The sequence below is a fragment of the Polypterus senegalus genome, chromosome 7, assembly GCF_016835505.1.
Source record: "Polypterus senegalus isolate Bchr_013 chromosome 7, ASM1683550v1, whole genome shotgun sequence".
Taxonomy (NCBI): domain Eukaryota; kingdom Metazoa; phylum Chordata; class Cladistia; order Polypteriformes; family Polypteridae; genus Polypterus; species Polypterus senegalus.
This window is the reverse complement of record NC_053160.1, coordinates 47366452-47394296: the sequence shown is the minus strand read 5'-3', so window position 1 is coordinate 47394296 and position 27845 is coordinate 47366452. Positions and strand designations below refer to the sequence as shown.

General features: G+C 33.9%; 1 protein-coding gene across 4 annotated transcripts in view; it reads left to right on the top strand.

The window, feature by feature from the left end:
- The window catches only part of smarca2 (SWI/SNF related, matrix associated, actin dependent regulator of chromatin, subfamily a, member 2), a 151822-nt gene that overhangs the window by 111678 nt on the left and 12299 nt on the right, over window positions 1-27845 (top strand). For 3 of the 4 annotated variants that reach the window (XM_039758580.1, XM_039758578.1, XM_039758579.1), the window contains 2 exons: window positions 2562-2639; window positions 8025-8243. In XM_039758580.1, the coding sequence (XP_039614514.1) occupies window positions 2562-2639; window positions 8025-8243 (297 nt within the window). Of the gene's footprint in view, window positions 1-2561; window positions 2640-8024; window positions 8244-13819; window positions 13986-27845 lie in introns of those variants that run through there. The other variant, XM_039758581.1, reaches the window with a different exon arrangement.

The window sequence follows — 27845 nt, the reverse complement described above, 5'->3', positions numbered from 1 at the left end:
TAGCCTGGCGAATTCCTATTGGCAGGTTATTCCAGATTTTATGTGCATAACAGCAGAAGGCCGCTTCACCACTTCTTTTAAGTTTAGTTCTTGGAATTCTAAGGAGACACTCATTTGAGGATCTAAGGTTACGATTTGGAATATAAGGTGTCAGACATTCCGATATATAAGATGGGGGGGAGATTATTTAAGGCTTTATAAACCATAAGCAGAATTTTAAAGTCAATCCTGAATGACACAGGTAACCAGTGTAGTGACATCAAAATTGGAGAAACGTGCTCGGATTTCCTTTTCCTGGTTAGGATTCTAGCAGCTGCAATAGTTGCAACCGATTTATGTCTTTTTTGGGTATTCCTGAGAGGATTGCGTTACAGTAATCTAGTCGACTGAAAACAAACGCGTGAACTAATTTCTCAGCATCCTTCAGTGATATTAGAGGTCTAACTTTTGCTATGTTTCTTAAGTGAAAAAATGCTGTCCTAGTGATCTGATTAATATGCGATTTAAAATTAAGAATACAGTCAACAATTACCCCTAAGCTTTTTACCTCCGTCTTGACTTTTAATCCTAATGTATCCAGTTTATTTCTAATAGCCTAATTGTATCCGTTATTGACAATCACTAAGATTTCAGTTTTCTCTTTATTTAGCTTGAGAAAATTACTATTCATCCATTTAGAAATATAAGTAAGATATTGTGTTATTTAATCAACAGAATCAGGGTCATCAGGTGTTATTGATAAATACAACTGTGCGTCATCAGCATAGCTGTAGTAACTCACGTTATGTCCCGAGATAATCTGACCTAATGGGAGTATGTAGATTGAGAAAAGCAGCGGACCCAGGGATAGAGCCTTGTGGAACACCATATAGAATATCATGTGTCTTTGAGTTGTAATTCCCACAACTAACAAAAAATTTTATCCCTGCCAGGTAGGATTCAAACCAATTTAAGACACTGCCAGAGAGGCCCACCCATTGACTAAGGCGATTTCTAAGAATATTATGATCAATGGTGTCAAATGCAGCACTCAGATCTAAGAGGATGAGAACAGATAAATGGCATATGTCTGCATTTACCCACAAGTCATTTACTACTTTAACAAGTGCAGTTTCTGTGCTGTGATTTGTTCTAAAACTTGACTGAAATTTATCAAGAATAGCAAGTTTTTTGAGGTGATCATTTAACTGCATAATGACTGCCTTCTCTAGAATTTTACTTAAGAAAGGCAGGTTAGAGATGGGTTTAAAATTTTCAAAAGTAGAGAGGTCAAGATTATTTTTCTTAAGTAGGGGTTTAACTACAGCAGTCTTAAGACAGTCTGGGAAGACTCCCTTATCTAATGACGAATTTACTATATCAAGAATATTATCAATTAGCACGCCCGATACTACTTTGAAAAAATTTGTTGGTATTGGGTCAAGGACGCAGGTGGAGGGTTTCAGTTGAGAAATTATTTTATGTAAACCAGGTAAATCTATCCTAGAGAAAGAGTTCTCTAAACCAAGGATTTGGTTTAGTCGAATTTTTATTGAGTAGTACTGGCCAGAATCAAATGTGATTGTTAACCCAAGTGTTCAAACAGGTGCTACTAATTCTGCCTTTAATAGGAGGCTGACATAAATAGTTTTTTCCTACCTCTGTCTATCTCTTTGTCAAGTTAGATAAAGATATTTTTGTGTATTTTTTACTCCCAGGCTCTCCTCTGTTTAATATAGGTGCACTTAAAGCAGAATCTGACCAAATGCACCATAAAGACTACACATTAATGCAGAACATAGACAATGGACTAATCATTTTCATAGTGTTATATATTTTTTAACATAACCAGATTTGTTTCCTTTGTTTCTGAGTATGCCTCCACAGTTAGCGTACAGCATAAATTCTCATGCAAAAATGGATACTTTTTTTTTTTTTTAATTAGTTTCTTTATCCTCTTTATTGTTAGACCTGAGCATCACTCAGGCTGTAAAAACAGTGCTAAATGCGTTAGTCCTGAGTGTCACTTGGGCAATGGTATAGGTACGTCTCACATAAGACCCAAGGTTTATTCATGCTATAAAATTTCCAACAGCATTAGTGCCAAGTGTTACTTGGGCAATGGTATATTCATGTGTTGTGTAAGCATCAGGCCCAAGTTTTACCTGGGCAATGGTGTAGACACGACTTCTCCTACCCTCATAATGGCCTCTCATAAGAAACACCTCTCATCAGCAGTGATAACAAAGTGAATCTGTCTTCAGGCAGTGAAACCAAAAGTGATTCTGGGAATCCAAAACTGACACTCATGTCCCTTAGTGTGCTGTTCATATTATTATTATTTATTCATCATCATTATTATTTGTATTATTATTATACTTTCTACACTTCTGACTTTGTACTTTTAGTATTTTGTACGTTTTACAGTAGAAAGTTTAGAATGTAATTTTTCAACCCAAAAAATGCAAAGCTTTTTTCTTGTTTTTTTGAGAAAAAAATGTAACGCTAAGGAGGCTACTGTAAGTTTTTTCAGCTGTGTAACTTGTATTTTATAAATGTATTCTTGTTAATTAAATTGCTAGGAAGAAGATGAAGTTCCAGATGACGAAACCCTCAATCAGATGATTGCTAGAAATGAAGAGGAGTTTGATCTGTTTATGGTATGTTTATAAAAAGTAATATTTATAATAATTAATATTCATACTTTAATGGTGAAACATTGTGACCCCGCAGTTGTAATATGGTGACTTCAACCATGTGACTTTGGAAGGAATCATGACAGACTTCCAACAGTGGCAACAACAATCCGCATCTGCTCTATTGAAATGTTAATGATAACTTTAAGTGTAAACTTCTGGCACTTTTAGGCAGATCTAACCACCAACTGAATCATCTTATTCCTATCTTCAAGCTTATTATTACAAAGCATCATGTTACCAGCAGGTTAGTGAGGTAGTAAAGTGTGGATGCTGAAATTGTTTTGAATGGCTGTATCCAAATGACAAACTGGGAAATGATGTGCAAGTCACATGGAGATGGTATTTAGGGACTCGGTCACTGCGTCACCAACTATATTAAGTTTTGTGTTGACATAGTGGTACACTCAAAGACCGTGTGTTGCTTTCCACACAACAAGCCCTGGATTATTAAGGAGCTACAAAGACTCCTTAATGACAAAAAGAGAGTATTGAAATCTGTTAACAAAGAGGCTCTGAAGGAAACGAGTGAATGGAAGTAAGCTTACAAAGATAAAACAGAAGAAATTTACCACAGAATAATATGAAAGATGTCTGGAATAGACAGGGCATAATTACTGGACTCCAGCAATCCAGGCTTCAGGTGCTAGAAGTTGATGTGGACAAAGTTCACACCATGAATCAATTATAGTAGATTGTTTCCCACCCACTGCCTCCTTCTTTCAATAACCAGTCCCCTCTCACTGTCTCTACTACATCATCTCCTACCACTTCAAGTGGAATGGCCAGTGACAAGTTCACCTTTGACTATCAGTATGGGTTGCCTATAACTAAAGACTAAGTGAGGAGACGGCTAAAGAAGCTACACACAGGAAACTCCACAGGACAAGATGGAGTCAGTCCTGATGGTCTTAAGGCCGTTGCTGACCAACTTTGTGGTATCCTCTGTCACCTATTCTGCCTGTCCATAAGGCTCCAGAAAGTGCTGCTGCTGTGGAAAACATCCTGCATTATTCCTGTTCCTAGAGAACATAGTGGCATTTATATCCCACATCATTAAGACCTTTTAAAGGCCTGAACTGTATTAGTCCTCTTGTGGTGTAGACCACCTGGACCCACTGCAGTTTTCCTATTGGGCAAAGGCTTGAGTGGAGGATTTATCTACCTGCTATACAAGGCTTATTCTCACCTGGACAAAACTGGCAGCACTGTGAGGATTGATTTTTGTTTCTGCAGTGCCTTCAGTACAATCCAGCCATCCATGTTCAGGGTTAAATTCAGAGATATGCAGGTGGATGAGCTTATTGTGTTCTGAATAATGCTATCTGTCTGTGATATGAATGCGAACAACTCTTGAGCACCATAAAAAACAGCCCTGTCTCTTTTTCTCTTTACTCTGTACATCTCAGAGTATACAGTGCATCTGGAAAGTATTCACAGCACATCACTTTTTCTACATTTTGCTATGTTACAGCCTTATTCCAAAATGGATTAAATTCATTTTTTTCCTTAGAATTCTACACACAACACCCCATAATGACAACGTGAAAAAAGTTTACTTGATTTTTTTGCATATTTATTAAAAATAAAAAAATTGAGAAAGCACATGTACATAAGTATTCACAGCCTTTGCCATGAAGCTCAAAATTGAGCTCAGGTGCATCCTGTTTCCCCTTATGATCCTTGAGATGTTTCTGCAGCTTAATTGGAGTCCACCTGTGGAAAATTCTGTTGATTGGACATGATTTGGAAAGTCACACACCTGTCTATATAAGGTCCCACAGTTGACAGTTCTTGTCAGAGCACAAACCAAGCATGAAGTCAAAGGAAATGTCTGTAGACCTCCAAGACAGGATTGTCTCGAGGCACAAATCTGGGGAAGGTTACAGAAAAATTTCTGCTGCTTTGAAGGTCCCAATGAGCACAGTGGCCTCCATCATCCGCAAGTGGAAGAAGTTCGAAACCACCAGGACTCTTCCTAGAGCTGGCAGGCCATCTAAATTGAGGGATCGGGGTAGAAGGGCCTTAGTCAGGGAGGTGACTAAGAACCCGATGGTCACTCTGTCAGAGCTCCAGAGGTCCTCTGTGGAGAGAGGAGAACCTTCCAGAAGGACAACCATCTCTGCAGCAATCCATCAATCTGGCCTGTATGGTAGAGTGGCCAGACGGAAGCCACTTCTTAGTAAAAGGCACATGGCAGCCCGCCTGGAGTTTGCCAAAAGGCACCTGAAGGACTCTCAAACCATGAGAAACAAAATTCTCTGGTCTGATGAGACAAAGATTAAACTCTTTGGTGTGAATGCCAGGTGTCATGTTTGGAGGAAACCAGGCACTGCTTATCACCAGGCCAATACCATCCCTACAGTGAAGCATGGTGGTGGCAGCATCGTGCTGTGGGAATGTGTTTCAGCGGCAGGAACTGGGAGACTAATCAGGATAAAGGGAAAGATGACTGCAGTAATGTACAGAGACATCCTGGATGAATACCAGCCACGGAGTGCTCTTGACCTCAGACTGGGGCGACGGTTAATCTTTCAGCAGGACAACGACTCTAAGCACACAGCCAAGATATCAAAGGAGTGGCTTCAAGACACCTCTGTGAATGTCCTTGAGTGGCCCAGCCAGAACCCAGACTTGAAACTGATTGAACATCTCTGGAGAAATCTTAAAATGGCTGTGCACTGACGCTTCCCATCCAACTTAATGGAGCTTGAGAGGTGCTGCAAAGAGGAATGGGTGGAACTGGCCAAGGATATGTGTGCCAAGCTTGTGGCATCATATTCAAAAAGACTTGACGCTGTAATTGCTGTCAAAGGTGCATCGACAAAGTATTGAGCAAAGGCTGTGAATACTTATGTGCATGTGATTTCTGTTTTTTTATTTTTAACAAATTTGCAAAAACCTCAAGTAAACGTTTTTCACGTTGTCATTATGGGGTGTTGTGTGCAGAATTCTGAGGAAAAAAATGAATTTAATCCATTTTGGAATAAGGCTGTAACATAACAAAATGTGGAAAAAGTGATGCGCTGTGAATACTTTCCGGATGCACTGTAAATATCACACCATGTCATGTCACTTGCAAAAATAATCTGATGATTCTACACTTGTTAGGTGTATTGATAAAGGGGATGGGACAGAGTGTAGAAGTCAGTTGGAAAACTTTGGTTTTTGGTGCGAAAAGAAATGCCTGCATCTTAAAATCAACAAAACCAAGGTACAAGTTTTTGACTTTCACTGCGTCAAAGAGTCTGTTTATCTGGTCACTGTTCAGGGAGTGGATGTAGAGGTGGTGCACTCCTACAAGTACTTGGGAGCCCACCTCAGTGACAGATTAGACTAGTTTCATAACACAAAGAAACTATATAAGAAGGGCTGAGCAGGCCCTTTTTTTCTTAGGATACTATGCTCCTTTAATGTGGATAGTGACGTTTTTCACATACAGTATGCTACAACACTGATGGCCAGTGCGATTTTCTGTGCTGTGGTGTGCTGGGAAAATAACATCACTTGATTCAACAAACTAGTTAAAAAGGTAGACCCAGTTATGGGAATACACTCTGGAACACCTGGCAGTAGTAGTGATGGCAAGAATTAAAATATAATTGAGTTCCGTTATGAACAATGCTGTACCTTTCTGACACACTAACGTTGAGTACTTTTAGCCAACAAATTATTCAGCAGAAGTGTGTTTAGAAACACTACCAGGGCTCCTTTATACCAACAGCAGTATGCTTGCAAAATGCCTCACTATGACTGTAACTGTTTTTTTTTTCTTCCTTTTTAGTCATTCCTATCTATCCATCCAAACCCTGGTGACAAATACAAAAAAGTGCTCTCTATCAGTAGTATTTTTAAAAATATTCTTTGTACAAATCCTTATTTTGAAAGAAATTATATTAATCAGATTTTGTACATTATTATTTTTTTAGATTTTTTTTCCAGCCTAAATAAAATAATTTACTGCAGTTTACTCTAACGGCATAACACAATATTATTTGTTAAAGCAGTTTAATAATTTATTGTTACACTTATTTGTGTAAGTATTTCAGAATTTTTTGTATTATTTTAATATGTATAATTTTCCATACCTCATATTATGCAAGACATGTCTGGTTAACAAATACTCCACTCCTTATTTTCATATTAATTAATTTTTTCATTCATTTTCTAAATAAGCTTATATTAGTAGGGTGTTGTACCATGTTAGCCATTATAAATGAGGAGTGAAGCAAAATGACACCTTTTGTTGACTAACTGAACAAATTACAGTATGCAAGCTTGCAGCCTAGGCCCCACCATCAGGCAAGTTGTAGTCAGCTACAGTAATAGTCTCAATCAGCTTAAATATTATATTAACCTAAGACCATGTAGTTGTGAAGCAACAGCATTAACAACCCCTGTGTGTATGCATTGTTTCCAAGTGCCAGTGTAAACGAAGATTGAATATTGGTGCTAAATAGTACAATACACTACTAACTGACTAACTCAAAATGTATGTTGTCCTAATTATTTATTAATTGTTCTGATATAAAGTATTTCCACAATATATAAAATCATTTCACTAACATTGTATATTTAGTAATTTGTCATTGAAAGTTTTCAGAATTCATCAAGCTTAATGTGCTTATTATTATTTGTGAAATTCTCAACCACAATTATTGTCATGTCATGAAATTGCATATTTTCATTGCAATCTTTTAATTTTTTGTCACTTTTAATTTTCTGTTCTTGCATTTAAAAAAAATAATCCACAACCCCTATATAGTTTTAATAAAATCAAATATTTTACTATAAAAAATAAAGGAAACTGCATCATCTTTGGCCAGTTATTAATTGTAAAAATTACACCATTATTCATAGAAGATCTCTACTTTAAGATGTAAATGTGCTAAATATACACTAAGTAGTGGTATTAATGTTGACATGTATACCAGATCTTAGCTAAAGTTATTTTTGGTTAATCTTTATAAAATCTTAGCTTAAACATTTAGTACTAGTGATGTTTTAAACTTTTCTTAGCTCACATTTTCCATTGGCTGAAATTTTGTTGAAAACATTGAAATATCCCAGTATTGTTATCCATTTGATGCATAAATCATTCCTGTGCATTATTTTCAAGTACTGCATTTAGCATTGTTGTGAAATGTAGCTAAAATTAGAGTGAATGTAATTTAAAAATAATTTATGTTTTTAACATTTTTGTGGAAATATTTGTTAGGTTTTGAAAACAAATACGGTGGTTTAAGTGAGTCAGTTTTATTTATGTAATTGTGTTGTGCTTGTCAGAGTTGGAAAGTGCATATTTTGTAGAAATTTTTTCTAGATGTTTTTTTTTCCTTCTCTTTGTAGCGTATGGATCTTGATCGTCGTCGGGAGGAGGCTCGCAACCCAAATAGGAAGCCTCGTTTAATGGAAGAGGATGAACTGCCTTCTTGGATTATTAAAGATGATGCAGAAGTAGAAAGACTTACATGTGAAGAAGAAGAAGAAAAAATATTTGGGAGGGGTTCTCGTCACCGCAGGGATGTGGATTATAGTGATACTCTCACAGAAAAACAGTGGCTAAGGGTAAGTCTTACTTTAGTATGTTGCTCTTGAACTATAATGCCATAATTAAAATCAGTGGTATGAACTGTTTTAAAAGTGAGAACATCTTTCTGTAAAAAAAAAATATACTTTTTGTTATTTTAGGCGTAATTATTAAGGAAAAAAATTTTTTATTTTTTTTTTAAAGTAGTGTTTTTATCTTCCACAATCAGGATGATAAATTATTTTTTAAGATTATGCACATTGGATACATAACTGTCTTGTATAATATATTCTTTGTTTTATTTCATTTTGTAATCATACCTAGTTTTGTGTATAGTATATAATGAAATGGTAATTGAGAACCTAGCTGCTACTGTACATACCTTCAAGAGGTCTGGTATGAGTCACAGGCTGGTGACGATTTAGTGCTTGCACATTTTTTTTTTTGGTCTTGCCTGTTTTTGTCAGAGATTAAAAATTTTCTTCTCTCTTCCCTAAAAAATGTGAAAAATTAGGTGATTTCCCAAGCATAAGCTAATTTGGTTTGTGTTAGTGGCTCTGTATGTGTTTATGAGTGTACCCAGCAATAGTCAGCATTCCATCCCAGAACAGTTTCAGCCTTGTGCCCAATGCTGCTAGAATAGGCTACATATTGTATCCTAATTTGCATTAATCCTGATTCAATATTTTGGAGTAATAGCTGTATTAACAAAATATATGTGTGTATGTGTGTTCAAATGTAGACCTAGTAAACATAAGGTTATTATGTTAATACAGCATTTTTTTCATAGATTAACTGTAATTTCTTGTACCAGCATGCAATATTAGCATTTTACTTAATGCCGTGTGTCCTGGTTGAATACTTCTTGAAAGAGGTTTGGCAAGTATTTTACACGTTTTTCACTTTAGTATTTCTTAAATTCCTCTTGAACTTTCTTATGTATGCTTTCTGAATCTTCAAACTTCTTCTTACTGCTGAGGGGGAAAAAAGATTTTACTGGTTAATGCTGACATGTACGTTTTTGAAGAAATGGGTAGAGAAAGAATTTGTTTTTTAGATTCATCCACTTCTCACTTAATATATTTAAAAATCTCTGCTATATATTAAGTCACTGTTTCAAGGCCTGAGCCATTGTAACAGTTGTTAGATTAAGCAGAAAGAAAATCCTAGACATTGTTTGCATGTTGTTGTGAATAATGAGCAAGAAGCTTCAGTACAGCTATGCACAGAGTGCAAAGTGTCAGCTTTACTGTGTTTACAGTGTACTAGAAGCATCTTGGTAGTAATGAATTTTTGAAATAGCAAATATTTTAAATTACTCTATATACAGTTAAGACTAATTTAGTGATTAATGCAAAAATTATTTGACTAATATTTTAAGCACTAGTCAGTTGTTAGCGAGTCTTTGAAATACAGAGAAGAAGCTTATTGTGATCTGTCAAGCTTATTGTTTATTGTTGCTATGTTTCTTGAGGTTTGGCTTAATGCAGTTTCTTTATTTGGGAAACATTTACTTGGTTGTCACTAAGGTTTCGTTTATGTAGTGTTGTCAATTATGTTATTTTTCATACTGGGCGTTATGAGTATCAGAATGATTTCATAGCATAAGCTGTTTATTCATTAGACAAAATAAATTGCAACTATCACAATAAGCCTTTAGGATTACATTAATTTAATGCAGATGTCTGTACTGAAAGGCTGTTTTTGTCAGTGCATCTATAGTTGAGTAATTTCTTTAAGTGAGTATATAATATGAAAGAAGGCTTACATTTTTTTCTTGAAAATGGTAGGAAAAAACTCATTGGTATGGATGCAAGCTGTATTGACCTCTTTGAATGAGGGTTTAGGTAGATATACATACCTCTATTTTGAGTAATTTATGTTGTATGCACTGTACTGTATTACTAAGGCTGTCTGAAACACTGAACTCAAGCCACCCTCCCAGGGAGTTGTTTGTTTTTTATTTTTTTATGCGTCAGTCATGAAATCTTTCATTGCTTGAAATAAATGTCCTAAAAGTGAAAGGGTCAAACTGTTGTATGAACAGAGATAACAAATATATATATATATAAGATAGAAAGGTTGTAATTTTGTCAGTTGTTTTAGAAGTAGTAGTTATAGTATTGTGATGCCATGTTGCACAAGAATGCAATAAAATACAGAACTTTATTATATTTAATAGAAGTTATAAATCAGCTTACCTGATGTGCTCCTCATCCCATGCTCACAGTTCCTTAAAACCTATGGAGTCATTTCAAAGGTTTAGAGAGACAATAGAAATTTAATAAAAGTATAGCAATTTAATAATAATAAAAAAAAAATTCTATGCAAGCCTGTTTCAGTCAAAATCTTATAAATTCATGCTGAAGCTCATGTTTAAAAAATGCAGATGTAACTTGAACTTAGAAGACAGTTTAGTCTGATAAGAGTGTAGGTTTTTTATAGCCAGATCACAAATGTAAATAAGAAACTTTTATTTTATTGGTAATCCCATTTAATTAAATTAAGAATCGGTGATTAAGAAGCTTATTTACTATGCACATAACGTACAAGCTACTTTTTCATGTGTTTTCCAAAGCCTTTCTTAATCTGCCAGTTTATGAGTGAAGACTGAGTACCACTTTGCTAAACTTGCCCCTCAATTCACTTACAAGTCCATTGAAACACAATTTATAGACAATACTTTATAGGGTGACATTTTTGGTCCGTCAGTTGAATGAAATAAAGTTGTAAAAAGTGATATGAAGCAAACGTAACATCATAGTGTAATGTGCAATTAAGACAAAGTATATGAATGACACATGTTGTTTCAAAGACAAGTGCAAAAGAAATGACAGAGGCTCGTCATTAAATAAAAACAAACTTTTCTAAAGAGGAGTTTGTTATTTTAAATGATACTCAAGTGTTGTTGTTTACCTAGGCACGCAACAACCTTTCCAATAGCAATAAAAAATTTAAGTGGGATGAGACGATGAAGAGAATAAGTAGCAGCATATCGGAAATTAACTTTACTCTCTTTCAGATACTCAGATACCACATGGACAGTCTAGCAATTTGTAAATTCCAGTATGTATTAAATATTGCCACAGTTCCTCAGATGGTGCACACTGTGTTTATTACTCAAATACATATAGAATAGGGCTGCTTCCATTTTATATGTGCAGGATTTCTTTTTTCATATAATGGTTGCCTGAATACTGCTAAGAGTTTTACCTACACTCATGGACTAGCTTATGTTCTCACTGTTGCTGCCTTTACCATAATGATAAAGTATAGAGAAAATAAAAACTAAACACAAGTTGACAATTCTTGATGTTAGACACAAGTTAAATTTTTTGGGTTATTTGACAGCCCTAATGTGGAGAAACTCAAGTATCCTGAAATGCAAGTGATTTATCCTGATTAGCAACTGGAAAACAAAGCAAAATACCTTTGTAAAAATGGTAGTGGTGGTGACCTGCATGGCCTCTGTACTACGCTGGTATGTACACTTGCTTGTTTAAGCAGGAATTCTGACATTTGTAACCTCTACCCCAATTCCTATTCTTCTTTGGGCAGGGGTACTCTCTCTCTAATAGTAATATTATACTGAACAGCACACAAAATATTTGCAGCACAGCACAGCTGAGGTGAAAATTGGATGCCATCCATAAATTTATAAAGACAATTAAATTTCAGTATGGCAATGCCTTTACCTCGGGTTCCATCAGGCTGCAGGTTTGCTAATGTGTGGTATTGTTTTTTGGTGATCATGTGGGAGTTAACATAGGTCAATAGATATGCATAAGGGGATACCTGCTATCACCCAGTGGTCATCAAAGACCCAACTCACTGTTTATCTTTTGATGCACTTATAGGCACAGATAAAGGCATTGTGGGTACTTTTTGGCTTTTTTGTTACATTGAGAGCTTTTATGGTAAGTGTAACTAGGCTAGAGGCTGAAAGTACTAATTAGTATTTTTTTATATATTAAGTTGACTTTAATTTGAATTAATATAATGTTGAACAGTTGTGTTTGTGAAGTGGCTGTTTGTGACTCAAGAACAATTGACATTCGGCTGGGTAGGTTTTCTTTATTGCAGTCATACTAAAACTACTCATATGTACCAAACCCCAATTCTTGTCATTAAAGAAAGCTGTAAAAACAAAGCACTAATTCTTCAAAACATTTTGAAGTACACAGAAGTATTAACTTGCAAATCTATAATTATTAACAGTTTAGTATATTTAAGTTAAATTTATCTTTAAAATATAATCATAAATGCATTTCTTTTTGAAAATGATATGATCTCGAGTGTAATTCTTAGTATTCTGAATGTTCATTCAGAGAACACACGCGGCCTGAATTTTTATGTGTTCTGTGTCTGTCAACATGGTTGGCATAGGAGGTAGCCAGGAGCATGTAGATTATCAAGGATTTAACATGCTACTTTAGTTAGGATGGGTTTTAAGAAACACTCCTACATTAAAGATCGATCTTAAGATTCAGTTTATGATATTGTTAGCATATCAGTGCTTTAGGGAAATGTACCCTAAAACCAAAATAGTTTAAGATAAACATCCTATTTCTGGAGTCTCTTCTAATTTCAGTTTCATAAATGCTTATGAGCCCAAGCTATTATTGGGAGGTGTGTGGATTTAAGGAACCGGAATTTCTTTTATTGTGCTTTGTTATTTTAGTTACCACTTGTTGGATACTTTATTTCCTGAAACAGTTTGTCCCAGAGCCAGTTATTATTATCCTGTGTCTTTGCTGTAGTTGACATCTGTGAAAAAATAAAGTCCTTTTCTGTTATTAATTGTGTTTATTATATGCTTTGAATGTGAATTGACTTAAGTATAACTAATTTTGTTTTCAGAAAAACATGATCTGAAAATCATTCCTATTAAATGTTGTCCCTGAGATGCTGATGCAAGTTGCACATTGATTTCCATTAGTAAGTTAAGAATTGTGAAGTTATTAATTGTTAAAGTAGCTTTTTGAACTTCATTTTTTATTTTATTCTACTGTTTGTTTTAATTCTGTTTGAATTTTCTACACATTATGTTGGGTAAACTGTGATGATTCCGTGTTAGACATCGATTCCATTTAATATAAATAAAAAACATACACTAGTAAACATTGAATTTCTGCATAGATGTTCATATACTTTTTATCACTTTTTTGTATAGAAGAAGCAATAATATTTCTCTATTTACATAAGATGTTTTTACTCTTATCCTTTATAATGTAGCTTTGAATTTCCATTGAAAAAATATTAAATTCAAATTAATTACATTAAACAAAGGTAATTATTTGCTCAGAATAGGATAGTAGTCAGATTTAAAGTACATCTGTTAAAACAGGTCTAATTGATTAATATTGTGCAAGCTCTCGTTTGGTTAAAGACAGCCACACTTGGATGTCTATATTAGACTATTTATAAAAAATTCAGAAACACTAAAACACATAGCTATTCAAAATACAAATATCTATCAAAGGGAGGGAAAAGAAACATTAGTAGTGGTCAATATTAAAACAAGTAGAAGGAGGAAGGCTTCAGGCCTTTCATTGAAGAGAATGAAACAGCAGAAGTAGAGACCACAGTCCATTCAGTATTACATTTTCAGAAAGAAAAAATAAAATTACTTGTATATAAAAACAGCGTTTTCCCCCAGCTCTCCTTTTTTTTTTACTGATCAGCTGATGAAGAGACTAGCTGCACGCTGCTTTGCTGGGTTGTTAATTTTATCCCCTCTAACTGTGATTTCTGATAGCCGGCCTGCTGATTGCAGTAAGGTAAATATCCTTCTTTATTGTTGTCGAAGATTCAGCAGGGCTACATCACAGGCATGTGTAGGTGTGCATCGGATCAAAGCAGCATTCACAGTGTAGACAGCATCATGCTAGTCAACAGCATTAAAATGATTGATGATAATATGCATATTGCGGCTGTTGTATTACAATTTTTTGTTTTGTTCTGTCCTTTGAATGTGAAGACAAGAAATCCAGCTCTGTATCTTGTTGCAGCATATAGTAAGCAGTGTGACATAGTTGAATGAATTTTAATAGAGAAGATTTTTTTTTAAATCATTTGTGCTTTAATTCATTTGTACTGGATGTTCTGTTAAAGTGGTTATCAGCATATAGGAGAATTATGATGGAGATTTGCTGTTGATTATTAGGCCCAGTTTCTCTAAGCCTCAGTGGACCTTAATTTCTGTGTGTTTGCCTTTTTCAGGCACCAATACAATGCATAGGCTGTGGTGCTACAGCTCCTTTGATATTTTATTCTTTTTTAATAATGAAGCTCAGCTGCTTTTTGTCCTCGATGTCATTTCTTATAAGGCTCTTTCATTTTTAAATTGCATGTTTACCTCCATTTTTTTCTATGAAATCTTCGGCATTTGCAGCAATTCATCATACAAAAAATGAAAAGGAGAAGTGAAGACAAGAGATGGGAAGGATTAAAAATGCCTTACCTTTACGTGAGACAGGAATGGGATCTGAGAGAAATGCTCCGAGAAAGAAGCTGCTGGGAGGGCTCAGTTCACAAGGCTAATTAAAATTGCATTTTCACAGATGATTTATATGACGGAGTGTGCTTTTAGCTACCTTTTGTTTTTGTGCTGGCTGTACAGAGTAATAGCATGTCTGGATATATCACAAGAAGGAAGGAACAAGGAAAGGAGATTTTTCTTTTTGTAGTTTCTTTTATCTTGTGTGTTTCTAGCAGGTTGCTGCTATAATAAATTTACAGTTATTTAAGGTCTTCTCATTGATTCTTCTAAACTGAAAATTAGAATAATTGGTAACCTTCACCCTTTATATTTCTTGAAACATAATATTACATTTACTTTCTTTTATGTTTATTTTATAAATGATTAAAGGTGGTATGAATTATATTGTATTATACATACTTTATTACTAGATTGTTAAAACAACATTGATTTTTTATACAAACAAGATTTATTTGTGTTTTTTACAAATTCGTACATTTACGGTAACTAAATTCAGTTAACACCAATATCCTGTAAAAATTTTTGGTATGTTACTTAATTTAGGAAACGCTAACTAGCAGTTAAATCTCAGTTTGCTTTTTTAGTTAATATTCACTAAGTTAGTTTTTTTTTTCAATTTCAGAAATAATTCAGTTTAAGAAAGATTTACATTAACATAAAAAAAATCGAGTAGAAATAGGCCTACATGTTATGAGGCAGTTTGTTGTCAGGAAATTCTGCAAATCTACTACAACCATGTAAATCAGTTCCAAATCTTGAAATCCTTGTATTACCTGAAATCTGATATTAATTCTATGTTAAATTGTCTAATCCAATGCAGTTTTTTCTCTGTGATATACATTTTTGCTCTTGTTGTCCCATCCATGGAGCAGTAATTTGAATGACTTAGTCTTCCATGACCAATTCTTCTATGCTTGGCAGGTCAAGGTTGCAGTGCCTGTGATATAAGTTGTCAACTCCTAAATGCAAATAGTGCATAAAAATAATGTTGGAAATAAAAAATACATTTTATTAAGACCAATTCTTACTAATAATTGGTTAAATTTATTAGATCCTGCAAAGCAATCCAGAATATAAATATAATAGTTAATCAATATCTTTGCTAGCAAATAACAGATGTATGACACAATTAACATTCACCTTACACTATCTTGCCTGTTACAATAGCAGATTGCATAAGAATTTAAAGTGACTACTTCTTGTGTCACTTGTAAAAAAAAAAAAATAATAATAATTTATAAAAATATTTTCCTTTTTTTGTATACACAGGGCTGCTGGTTGAATTTATTCTGTGCAGTTGCTAATGTTGGTACTGCTGCTGAAATCTAAAGCAACAGTCAAGCTGAAACTTACTTAAAGTCTCACATTATGATAACAGAGTGGAAAAACTGTAAACGTAGCGGTGTGAGTGCTACACCGGTAGAAATTTTAGTACATAAGTAAAGACACCTTTGTTACTTGTTGCAAACGTGATGCAGTGACCTTGGTGGGGAGTGGGTGTTCTGTTATCTTCTGACCAATGCAACATGAGGCCGTAGAACTGTGGAGATGGAAAAAGGAGAAGACAGAGCAGCCACACTGCATCACATCCATGTGACCAACAAAATAAAGAACTGGTTAGTTCAAAAGGTACACACAAGCTTCAACTTGCTATAGCTAAATTTGAATATTCATATGCAATTAAGTATCATATATAGTCTAGATGTGCTAAAACATCTAAGTGTGTTTGTTTCAGCAATTGAGTTTAAATAAGCTTGTGTTTATTGTTGCACATGCTACAATAATATTTGTCTACATTTAATTTGATGGCAGCAGGGCTCTGGATAACTTTGTTTTATTAATTTTAAAACTAGTTTTTTGAGCTGTTTGAAAGCTGTATGACATGACAACACATACATTTTTTTGGCGCCAAAACTTAAAACTATCACACAATGTGTATTTTTTTCTTCAGAATGCTTATGTGTGCAGTTCAGAAATGTTAAACAGCTGAGCAACTAAAAATAATACAGAGATAAAAAAATGATCAAAACAAAGTACTACTAACCAGTGGCAAATATTAAGATATTGTCATGAAAAAGTACTGCCGACAGAAAGATAAATAAGCACAAGCTTAGAGATAGAGAGCATTACAGAGAGGTAGGAGAAAACTTCAAGTATAAATAAAGTTACAAGTAGGCAACAATAAGCATTATGTTTACATGTTTTAATCCATATATTTTGAAACACTATATATCTTCAAGGTTGGAAATGGAGATGCATAATTATTTGGAAATGTATTCATTAAAAGTAGTGATTACTGTGTTTTTATTTGACATTCTTGCTCTGTCAAAGATTGAGATTTCCCTGTCACAGTGTGCTCTAAACAACAAATGAGTGTTGTAGCCAATCACAGTTACATTCATTGAGCGCAAATACATTGGTAAATCCGGGGAACTTCTGGCCACAAATGGCTGTACAGGACATGCTTTTAGGAATCCGATCCCTAACATTATGTTTTAAAAAGTGTGAATTTATTTCTGTCATATTTGCAGCAGTCTCCAGAAAAAATTATAAATGTAAATTTTGCTGAACCTAGATCACATGGCACTTTTTAAATGTTTTAGTATGAAATTGAAGAGAATCATTTGTAATATGGAATTATTTCGTTTCTAATAGCAGTGATGTTGATCATAAGAGCATATGTGCAAAATGTTGGAGGACAGCACATTTATACAGCCATCTACAATTCAACCACATAGTTAATGAAAGCTAAGCAAGCAGCAGCAAGTCCCACTAATGTTAGGTCTGTGACACAGATAACCGTTAATTGCTTGTTTACACTAATTCCTGTCCGTATCAAGCAGGATTTCGAAAATGATTAATCGCCCAGGTTAAGAGATGTGTCATCCCACTATTGCAGTTATTTTTTTGCCTTTACTTTTTTTCCAAATAATGGACATAGAATGAAATGGATATGAAACAGATGGAACTATGCAACTGCAACTGATTTGTGCTTTAGTAGAACTTTGGAAGCATGCCTGAGCATAATGGTTTATTATATTGATGAGGTATTTATTCTGGAAAGTGTATTCTTGCAAACAGTGTGCTTTCTCAACAATAGCAGCAGGTTTTCATGATTACAAATAACAGGTTCAATGTAGTGAATCGTTGCTATCCGTGATTGAAGCATAGTCCAGAACTTTGGTTTTATAGGCTGCACTTAGTGAAAAGTCAAGCAAAATTACACCTTTTATTGGCTAACTTAAAACATTACAATATGCAAGCTTTCAAGGACACTCGGGCCCCTTCTTCAGGCAAGATGTGTCTCTGACATTTATGCTAAACCTAAACACTGTGCATAGTATGGCCTCTTACGGAGATTACAACTCATTTCCTGACAATGTGAATATACTGTGTAAACATGTAGTGAGCATTGTTTAGACATTGTTTTGATGGTGGTGTATGTGTATTCTAACACATTATATAAATTACACAGAGTCACCAGCATGTAACCTCTAAATACTTCTCAAGCTTGCTATATATTATTTGTGTTATATTTGATGGTTTTATACCTTTACAACAGAACTATCAGGTTTTGTTTACATTAACATCTTAATCGTACATTACTGTTGTCTAAGATTTTATTCTAGTGCTTTGATTTTATGTGCATTTGCAACTTTTATTTTCTTAATACAGCATAACTCAAATTTAACATTCACACATTTTCCATTTTAGAATAAGTAGTAGTAATCAGTGGTTTTCAAAATAATGTTTTGTTTAAAAAAGATGTTATATTTTATTTCATAATTATTGAATATCATTAATTTACTGTTTACAAAAACAGTGATACAAATATATTTGGCAAGTGTTTAGTATCTTTTTTGAATTATTGAAAAGAAACAATATTGTTTAATACACTTCTAAAATTTTCAACTGATACAACATTTAACAGATTCACATTAACAATTTAAGTGGTTCCCTAGAAAATTGCTAAATGAAGATTCTGCTTAGCTATGTGTATACAGAATATAGTACAGTATATGCAGTTGGCAACACAAAGTATCTATTTCATAGGAACATAATTGTAGTTCTGTTCATTGAAATTAGTTATTGTAATCAATAATCATCAGTTATGAATTTTATGGTAATCTTGCACCCCTGATTAGATGGAATGGTAGATTTTTTTGTTTCATACAAATAATTCTATTTCTTCATTAGAATATCTTTTTAAAATATGGTCCACCAACACTGACTTCTGTAGAAAGAGGATTTTAAACACTGAAAATTACACTCACAAGATTGTTTAACTTCAGTTGTGAGGAAAGTGTGGAAGCTTTCTTTAGTAGGCTGAATTGAAGGCCTTTATGGTAATCTCTGCTGAGGTGGTATTCAGTCAGTGCAGATGTACATTTTCTTTGGTTTGTCTTTATATCATTTTTTTCATGTTTACAAAAATGTTTTGAAGGGCAGTATTAAAGTCTGTTTAGGCTTGCTTGTTTTTTCTCAGTGAAGAACTAAAGGAATTGGGAAGAATGTCTTTTTGAATACTTGTTTATTATTGTCAGTCTTGATACTTATGTTATTGTATAGCTTATACAGTACACATTTTCAAAGTGTCTTAAAATGCATGTGAAATATGTTTATTTCTTGTTCAGTTCTTATTTTATTATTTTGCACAACAAAGACAATTTAGAATTACTTCAGTTGATTAAAAATGTCTATATAAAAAGAAACATCAAAATAATGATACCCACTGTTAACCCATGAAATTGGGCCAACAGAAGCACTGAAATTGGATACATAGATTATATTGTGATATATGTACTGTAACGGTGATAATTTTAATTCTATTGTGATATACATGTTTGACCATACCGGCCACCCCTGTAAAGGTAATGAAAAAGAATGAAAGGATGGGGACTTTTCAGCATTCTGGACTGAAAAATCAGTACATTTTTATTAATCAAATATTAGTTGATTCGGTTTGTTTTCTTTAGGTGTGCTGATAATTATGTTTTTTGTTTGCCTTTGCTTTCTTGTCCGCTAAAAAATTCAATAACATATATTATTGTGATTTGCTCTTGTTGATTAAATTGAAAGTGCTCTGTTTAAGTAATTTATTTAGTTTGTATGTATATATGTAACTGATGTTTGGTTTTTAATTTCTGTTTTTTGCTATAAACTTGTGCATTTCTTTGAACGTGTACTCAGTAAAAACTACTTTAAAATGAATTGAATTAAATTAGTTACTAAACACCATCACAACACTAGATGGTGTTCTCTAAAGGTACTGTATGTAGTGTTGTGCAAAGACTGTTTTGTTCTTTCAGTAGTGCAATGACTGAACTGAACAACAGTAAACTTGCTTGCATTGTTGAAAACTAAGTTTGGAACCCAGCTAAGACATTTTCTAGCACAGACCAACCACCATTTGTACTAAGGGCATCATTTTAGTGTTATGTTAAAAATGGTACTGCATATAGATTAACCAGTTTTCTGGTTTAAGATGTCTCTATTACTTTGTTTTGTGTAATCAGCAGTGAGCTGTGTGATTAGCATTACAATGGGAATACTGAATATTTTCTCTTCAGCAGTTGTCAGGTCAGATTAAAACAAAACATTTGCTCAGATTCCCCATGCTTTTTTTACATTTGGACTCTATGATACTGTTACATTGTGTTTTTTTTTAGAATTTTAACCAACAACATAATGACACCCTATTTAGAAAATGAATGGAAAGATACAGTACTAACTGACTTTTTAATTTTGAGTGCAAGTTTAGTGCTACTCCAGGAAATTAACTATGTCGAGAGCAGCTACAAGATTAGAACACCATTCTAGTAATGGCAGTAGTGCTTGATGTACTTAATAGAAATATTTTGAGGTCCCGGATTCAACACTCGCACTGTTTAACCCACTTACCACATGTCTCAGATCAACACTCAGTGAATGCAGTTAAAAGTATAATTAAGTATTTACAGACATGGCAAATACTTTAGACATAAAAAATACTAATAACATTCAGTCCTACCAGTCAATAAGTTTGTTACTCCAAAATAAATACAAAAAGGTTTTTCTTCTAAGACATGTCTCAGTTGTAATTCTAAAGAAAAAAATCCATATTTCAGCAGGTGGCTTCCATTGTTGATTTTCTGTACTAACATGCTGTTGCTCCTCGCTTCACCACCTGATGTCTCTCTTGCTCTCTTTCTGGGTTAAATCCCCTTTAGGCCAACTGTCCTATCCATACTGTGTCTCCTTCTTAAAGGTGCAGATCCCCATTTTGAGGCAATCCAACACCAAACCGTTTCCTCCAGTATACATTAAGGATAGGCAAACTAACAAAAGGCAAATAGTACATGTGGCCTGCTGCAGAGCAACTGGAGCCTTACTCCTAGATTTGGCACCACTTCACTGTAGGAGAGTCCTATATATACCCAGACTCGTTTATATGGAGTCAATTTAGAGTAAAGTTTCCTCTTTAAATATGAAACACTGCCTCTTATGCAGTAACATATCATAAAGAAGTGGGGATTTCATGGGCAATATGTAGATGGGTGTAAATTTAGCTCAGATATAAGAAGTAAAGGGTTATGGTGCAAAGAACCTTATCTGAATTAATCTGCTGTAAATATGGTGTTAGATGAGGTTTAATGTAAGTCAATGTTATGTTAGGTTTGAATGAACAACAGGATTTCTGAAGCTTACAAGTAAACCTTAATGAGAAAAACCTAGGAGTTGTATTGAAATAGGCCAGAATGTGTACAGAAACCATTTAAGAAGTCTAACAGAATGTTAGGTTATATAGCATAATACATAGAGTGCAAGTGACAGGAAATTTTTCTTTAGATGTATAGTGCACGGGTAAAGCCTTATTTGGAGTACTGTATGCAGTTTTGGTCTCCTGGCTACCAATGAGAAGTCAAACAAAATGACACCTTTTATTGGCTAACTAAAATATTACAATATGTAAGCTTTCAAGGCATCTCAGATCCCTTGTTCAGGCAAGATTGCTAGACCAGCTAGAAGTAATTTCAGAGCACTAGACCAGTGCACTGCCTCTTTAGCAAATGGGTCAATCCTTATGCTTGAAAATGTGCCCAGGTTCATACAGCAATTAGCATTGAGTTGTAATTGCTTTTGTGAATGTAAATGTACTTTTTTATTTTATTTAAGTCTCATAACTATTGTCAATATATGGACTTTGTGACTTTTACTCCCATTTTACACATTCTAATACACATTTAGATTTCTACATAAATGACAAAAAACAAACTTGGGTGTGTTTTGGAAGTTTACTCTTAACTTGTACAGTCAAAGGTCTCATTTAGTGCCCAAGTATAATGCCAGTTGAAATGCATCAGCTATTTAGTACTTTTATAGATTTGTTGTGATGTATAAGGAATGCTTGTTCACTGCCTTTTTTTAACTGTAGTTTTCATTAGATTGGTAGATATTGTGTCTTACCTGAAACTGCAGTGCTAACTTAAAACAAGAATAAAAACAAAGAACAATAATATAGTTGTTTTCCCCTTGAAATCAACTAACTCTGCAATGTATGTAACTAATGGACTCATGTCTGAGATGGAAATGCTTTTGATTTGGGATATTTCAAGTTTTGTTCTTTTTTGAACTTGGCCATCTTCAGCACTGACTTTTTCTGAACCAGTATGTTCAGGGATCCTGGACATAAAATTCAGTGTTTCTGAAGATTTTATTAATTCAAACACCCTTTATATGATTTACAGTGCAAAAGTCTAATGTGCAGATAATGTCCTTTATAATTTGTACTAATGGAACTTCTCACTTACCTTGGGATTTACAATTAAAAAGAAAGAAAAAACAGGAAAACTGTAGTTTAATGTGGTGCCATATGTATTTATGTGATAAATTTCAGAACTGTATTGCCATGCTTGCTTAAATTTTCATTGTGTATTATAGCTAATAGTATAGCATTCTCAAACCGTCTTAATGCAAATCATGTTATAGAGCAGCTTGGCCTATTACTAGGTGCCCACACTCACACAGTTAGATTAGTTTGGATTATTCCTTATGGGTGCATCATACTTCCAGGTGACCACCCATTGGTCCACACATACACACACACACAGAGGCCCACCCCTACAGCTTAAGACAAAATCAAACACATATTTTGGAGATGTAGAAGGAAAACCAACACAGACACAGGGAGATTGTGAAGTCTCCACACACGTAATAGGTAGGCATTAGAGTCATACACAGGATGTTGGATCTTTGAAGCAGCAGCTGCAAATATTTGCCACAGTTCCATTGACTGAAAATGTTCACCTGTACCTTAAAATGTTATTAGCTTTAAGTTTTGTGGCTTGTGATGACATGCTCAGTGATTTTTAAGAACGTGTGAGTATGTTTGCTGCTGAACTATAGGTATCCAAATTATGTTTGTGCTAATCACTGTCTCCAACAGTTAATACTACCGCATTTAGACTTTTTCTGACGTTTTGAATGTATTCTATCCATTTAGTGTTTATCCTCATATATGTTTTGTTTTAACATGTTTTCTTTGTTTCATTTATGTTATTTTTATAAAAAATTTCTTTCAAGTTAATGATGTTTTTGGTGATAAAAGCATAATTCATTGATATGCTTATGTATTATAATTGAAGTTGTATTTATATGTATACTGCATATACAGAGTTTTGGAATCTTTGGGGATATATATACATACACACACACAAATATATTAAAAATATGAAAATTTCTGAGTGATTCCAAAGTTTCAAGGGAAAAAAGGCATATCTGACAATGGCATTTAAAGGAAAAGGGTAAAATGAGCAAAACATCACAGACCTTGGAAACTCTGCCTTCATGGCAGTCTTCTTTCAGCCATCTTTCCACTGAGGCAGATGACACTGGTGTACTATTTAATGAAGCATCCAACTTAGGACCTGTAATGTGTCTGTTTCTCAAAGTACAAGCTCTGATGTACTTACTGTACTTGTGCAGTTGTGTATGTGGGCCCTCCACTTATTTTTTTCTGTCCTGATTAGATTCAGTTTCCCCCCTTCTCTTAAGATAGCGGTGAATTCTGTCAGATACACACACACACACACACACACACACCAACTTCAAAAAGTTTGGAATCCCCCAGTCATGTTTTAGTTAGAAATTATTTTTTTTTTATATCAATGTATCATTAAACAATAAGACAATGCATTGGTAATGTTGCAAATGATTTTACTGCTTCAAATGACTGATTTAGAATTTATTATTCTCATATGACTGCAAAGCCACATTTTCTGCAACCAGCTTTCTCAAGAAACATATCTGTGTATTGTTTTTTTGTAAAATGAAGCTTATTTCATGCGGCAGATTGACAAGAAACTGAAGATTTCATACAAAGGTGTTCACTACTGTCTTGAGGGATAAAAAAAGAAGTGGAAGGCCCACGTGCACAACTATACAAGAGAATCCAAGTCCATACTTTAAGAAACTTGCACCGTACAGGTCCTCAATTGGCTGCTTCATTAAATAGCAAACACCAATACCAGTGTCATTTATAACACAGGAAAGGAAACTCTGGAATGCTGGCCTTCAAGGCAGAATTTCCAATATCTGTTCTTTTTCCCCTTTTAAAGTTTTCTATTTACTGGTTTCCAATATGTCTTTTTCTTTGAATTCTCTAAACTTCATTGTATTGCTAATTTAAAAATGCATCTTAATGAATGATGCTGTGTTGGTATTTATAATGAAGTAAGAGAAATGTAATATTATATATGTGCAGGTATGTTTTGGTATAGTATATAATTTAATATATATATTTTTTTCTTGTTCTTAGGTTCTGTCTTAGAATTTAGTGGATATTTATAAATATGCAGTTACAGTAAAACCAAAATCAGCCTGTAATATGAACATATAGTTTAAAAGAGCAACTGATATAGCTACGCAGATGTATGTTAGTGAGCATATTAAATCTTTGTTGAGTTCTTAAGCTTGCAAATAGTGATAACATAGTACAAAGAGAAGTGAACAACACTTCTGTACTGACCAGATTTTTAAAAATGATTATTAGTTTTTAAATTTGACTGTTTTGTGCAGCTCCAAAATTGCTCAGATCTCGATGTCAGTTTTTAAATTTATGAATTTAAATGGGCTAATGGAAATTTTTTGAGAAAACAATGAAAATAAAAAAGATTAAATTCATATGCGTTAGATTTCCAACAGTAAAGAAGCCAAAAGTAGCTTTTTAGCCCATTGTATGACTGAATGGAGAAATGTAGGAAGCTCACCAATGAGCTTTTTATCTGTGAGTGTATGATTCCCTCTTTATTATGTCTTCCCTAGGGAGATATAGGACATTGTGCCTTTGCACATTTTCAAAGCTATTTTTCCTAATTATGCTGCATGCAATATGCACTGTACATAAGATTATATGCACTGTTTCAACTGTTTGGATTTATATCTTTTGCTGATGAAATTTGAATATTGCCCTTCCAAAAATGGTTACCTAGCAGATGGTTAGTGAGTATAATAGTGCATAAAATATATTCAACGTATGAAACGAGTTTATAGTCTCCACTAACAGAATATGCAATTTATATGGTGTAGTAATATGGTAATAGATATGTGAATGGTGTCACCTTAAAAATAATAATCATCATACAGCTTGTGTTAATGAGGTGTTGTTCATGGAAGCCTTTTTGCAACCTCATGTGCATTAAGCTGTGGCTTTCTTGAAGCTCTCGACTTCCATCATGTGGATGAAATAAGTATTGCAAAGCCTTTAATGGAAATCCAAACTACTAAAACACAACTATAGTACAGAAGAGAATGGCAAATATTCTCATATAGGGTCATCTATATAAGTTATAAAATAACTACAGGTAATTTTTCTGCTTTATGTTATGCAAAGCATGTTATAATTGTTGCCTGGCTAATCATGGCTGGTCCTGAAAGTAATGAATTAAGAAACAATAAACAGATACATTTATGTAGATTGTTGTTCATTGGAAAGATTTTCTTAAGATTATTTAATGAGTTTTGTTAGGACCCCATTGGATCATAAACATTGAATTGCCTCACAAACATTGAATGAGATGATGCTTATGTGTTTACACTCATTTTCAACAACCATAAAGTGATGTTTTATCTCTTAGCACATTTCCTGCTAACATTTATTTTTCTTGCAAATACAGTATTTTTACTATTGTGACATGATCAAAGTGGCTAGGTAACACCTAGCACTCCTGCTACACAGATCCTACATTTGGGTTCATTGTCTGTCTGTATTTTGAATGTTCTCGATATTTTTCTGTGGGTTTTCCTCCCACATCTTCAGTCGTAGTATATTTGAGACACTAAACTTGACTTACTGTGAGGAAGTGTGAGTGTGCAAGGGAACAAGTGTAATACCTGTCTCTTTTTTTTTTTCTTTTTTCTTTTTCCCTTCCTTATACTCTGTGTTGGAAGGGTAGACTCCAGGCCCCATGGCCCTGATTTGGAATTAAAATCATTTTAGTAAATATATACATGTATGATTTTATACAAACACGATAATGCTTGTCTTAATAATTTTTTAATATCTGATGTTTCCTAAAATATCATGACAAAAGTTTTAGAAATTATTATTCTACTCTTTGAATTATTTTTCTTTAATTTTCCCAACACTGCTGATATTCTAATTCCTAACAATCAAAATGGGCTGTACAGTGTGAATCTGTTTCACACAAGACTAAGTTTAAAAAGAAAAAAACAGGCCTATCAGAATCAGTTTTTATGAATAGTGAAAAAATTTTTAGTTAAATGGTACTTGCCCATACTAATTTTTAAAATGTATTTATTGTTGAAATTCTAATAATGTATTATTTTATTTTGCATCTTATTGAACAAAGATCAAAAACAGGTTTTGAAAAAGTAAAAATACAAACTGCAGGATTGATTATTTTTCAGTTTTTATATACTAGCAATGCAATTCAATTCCATCTTTACTAATCTACAGTACATGGCTGCATCAATATGATAACTTGCAGTGAATGTGTGTTCTTTTAATTCAGTGCCTCCTCACTCACATGCCAGCCTCCATTCGAGACGGTCTACCTCTCTCCATGTGTTGGAACGTACCTTGCCTCTGCTTAGCTGGAAATACTTGTTTGTTCAACAGACATTTTCATCTACAGATTGTTAAAGAGTAACATTTGACGTTTTTCAGAGAGAGATCAGAGCTGTGTGTGTTTTACAGGGTTGCTGCTGACTGCCAACTATATCACGTCCTTTTCTCCCCATGTGGGGGACGCTGTCCCATCAGAGCTGAACACTGTCAAATATGGTGCCGTTTGACAAATTAAAATTTTTTTAATTGATTTTTGTACATATTAGCTATGTGAAAAGTTGTAATCAACATGCAGTATTAACCTGTTTATCAGACAAAGCTGCATTAATTCCTCTCAGATTTAGTTTTATGAGATAATAGAGCATGCAGCAAGTTTCTGTGAGTAAATAAGAGTAAGAATAAACAATAGTAGTGAATATTTACATATTTTAATTTACTACCCAGATCTAATGACTACCGGGGATAGTGGGAATATAGATTGACTCATGAATCAAAGAGCTTCTCCCAAGAATATCTAGCAATTGCACTGAAATGTTGGTCAATCTCTACCCTCAGTTGTAAATAAGGTTATGTTATACTTGAACTCCTTCATTTGAAACGGCAAGAGCTGCTTTCCTGAAATAAGAAAACAATGAACTCATTGTGGATGCACTGATTTTTCTTCCTAGCAGTGTCCTAATAACCTGTAAATCTTTCCAAGTGCCCATCAGAAAACACAGTCAGACATGGCCAAAATGTATTAACTTTGCACAATTAATGGTTTATGAAGAGTTTTAAAAAATGTATTAAAAAAAAAAAAAAAACTTGATGAGTTGACCTCAATTCTTCTCAATTTCTGTTCTGCCAGTTGTATTTGTTAATGGATTGTTTGCCAGAACTCAAACCCCTCAGTGTGAATTCCTCAATTGACAACTAATTTGGGTGCTTTCAAGTGCATCCTGAATAGTAACAAAAAGAGTGTTGAGTAATGAAGATACATTTTTATTATTATTTTTAAAATAAAACTTGATTTAAAGAAAAGGTTTCAATTGCTCTGGTTTTAAAATAACCTGAAACAGTGTAGGTGAATTT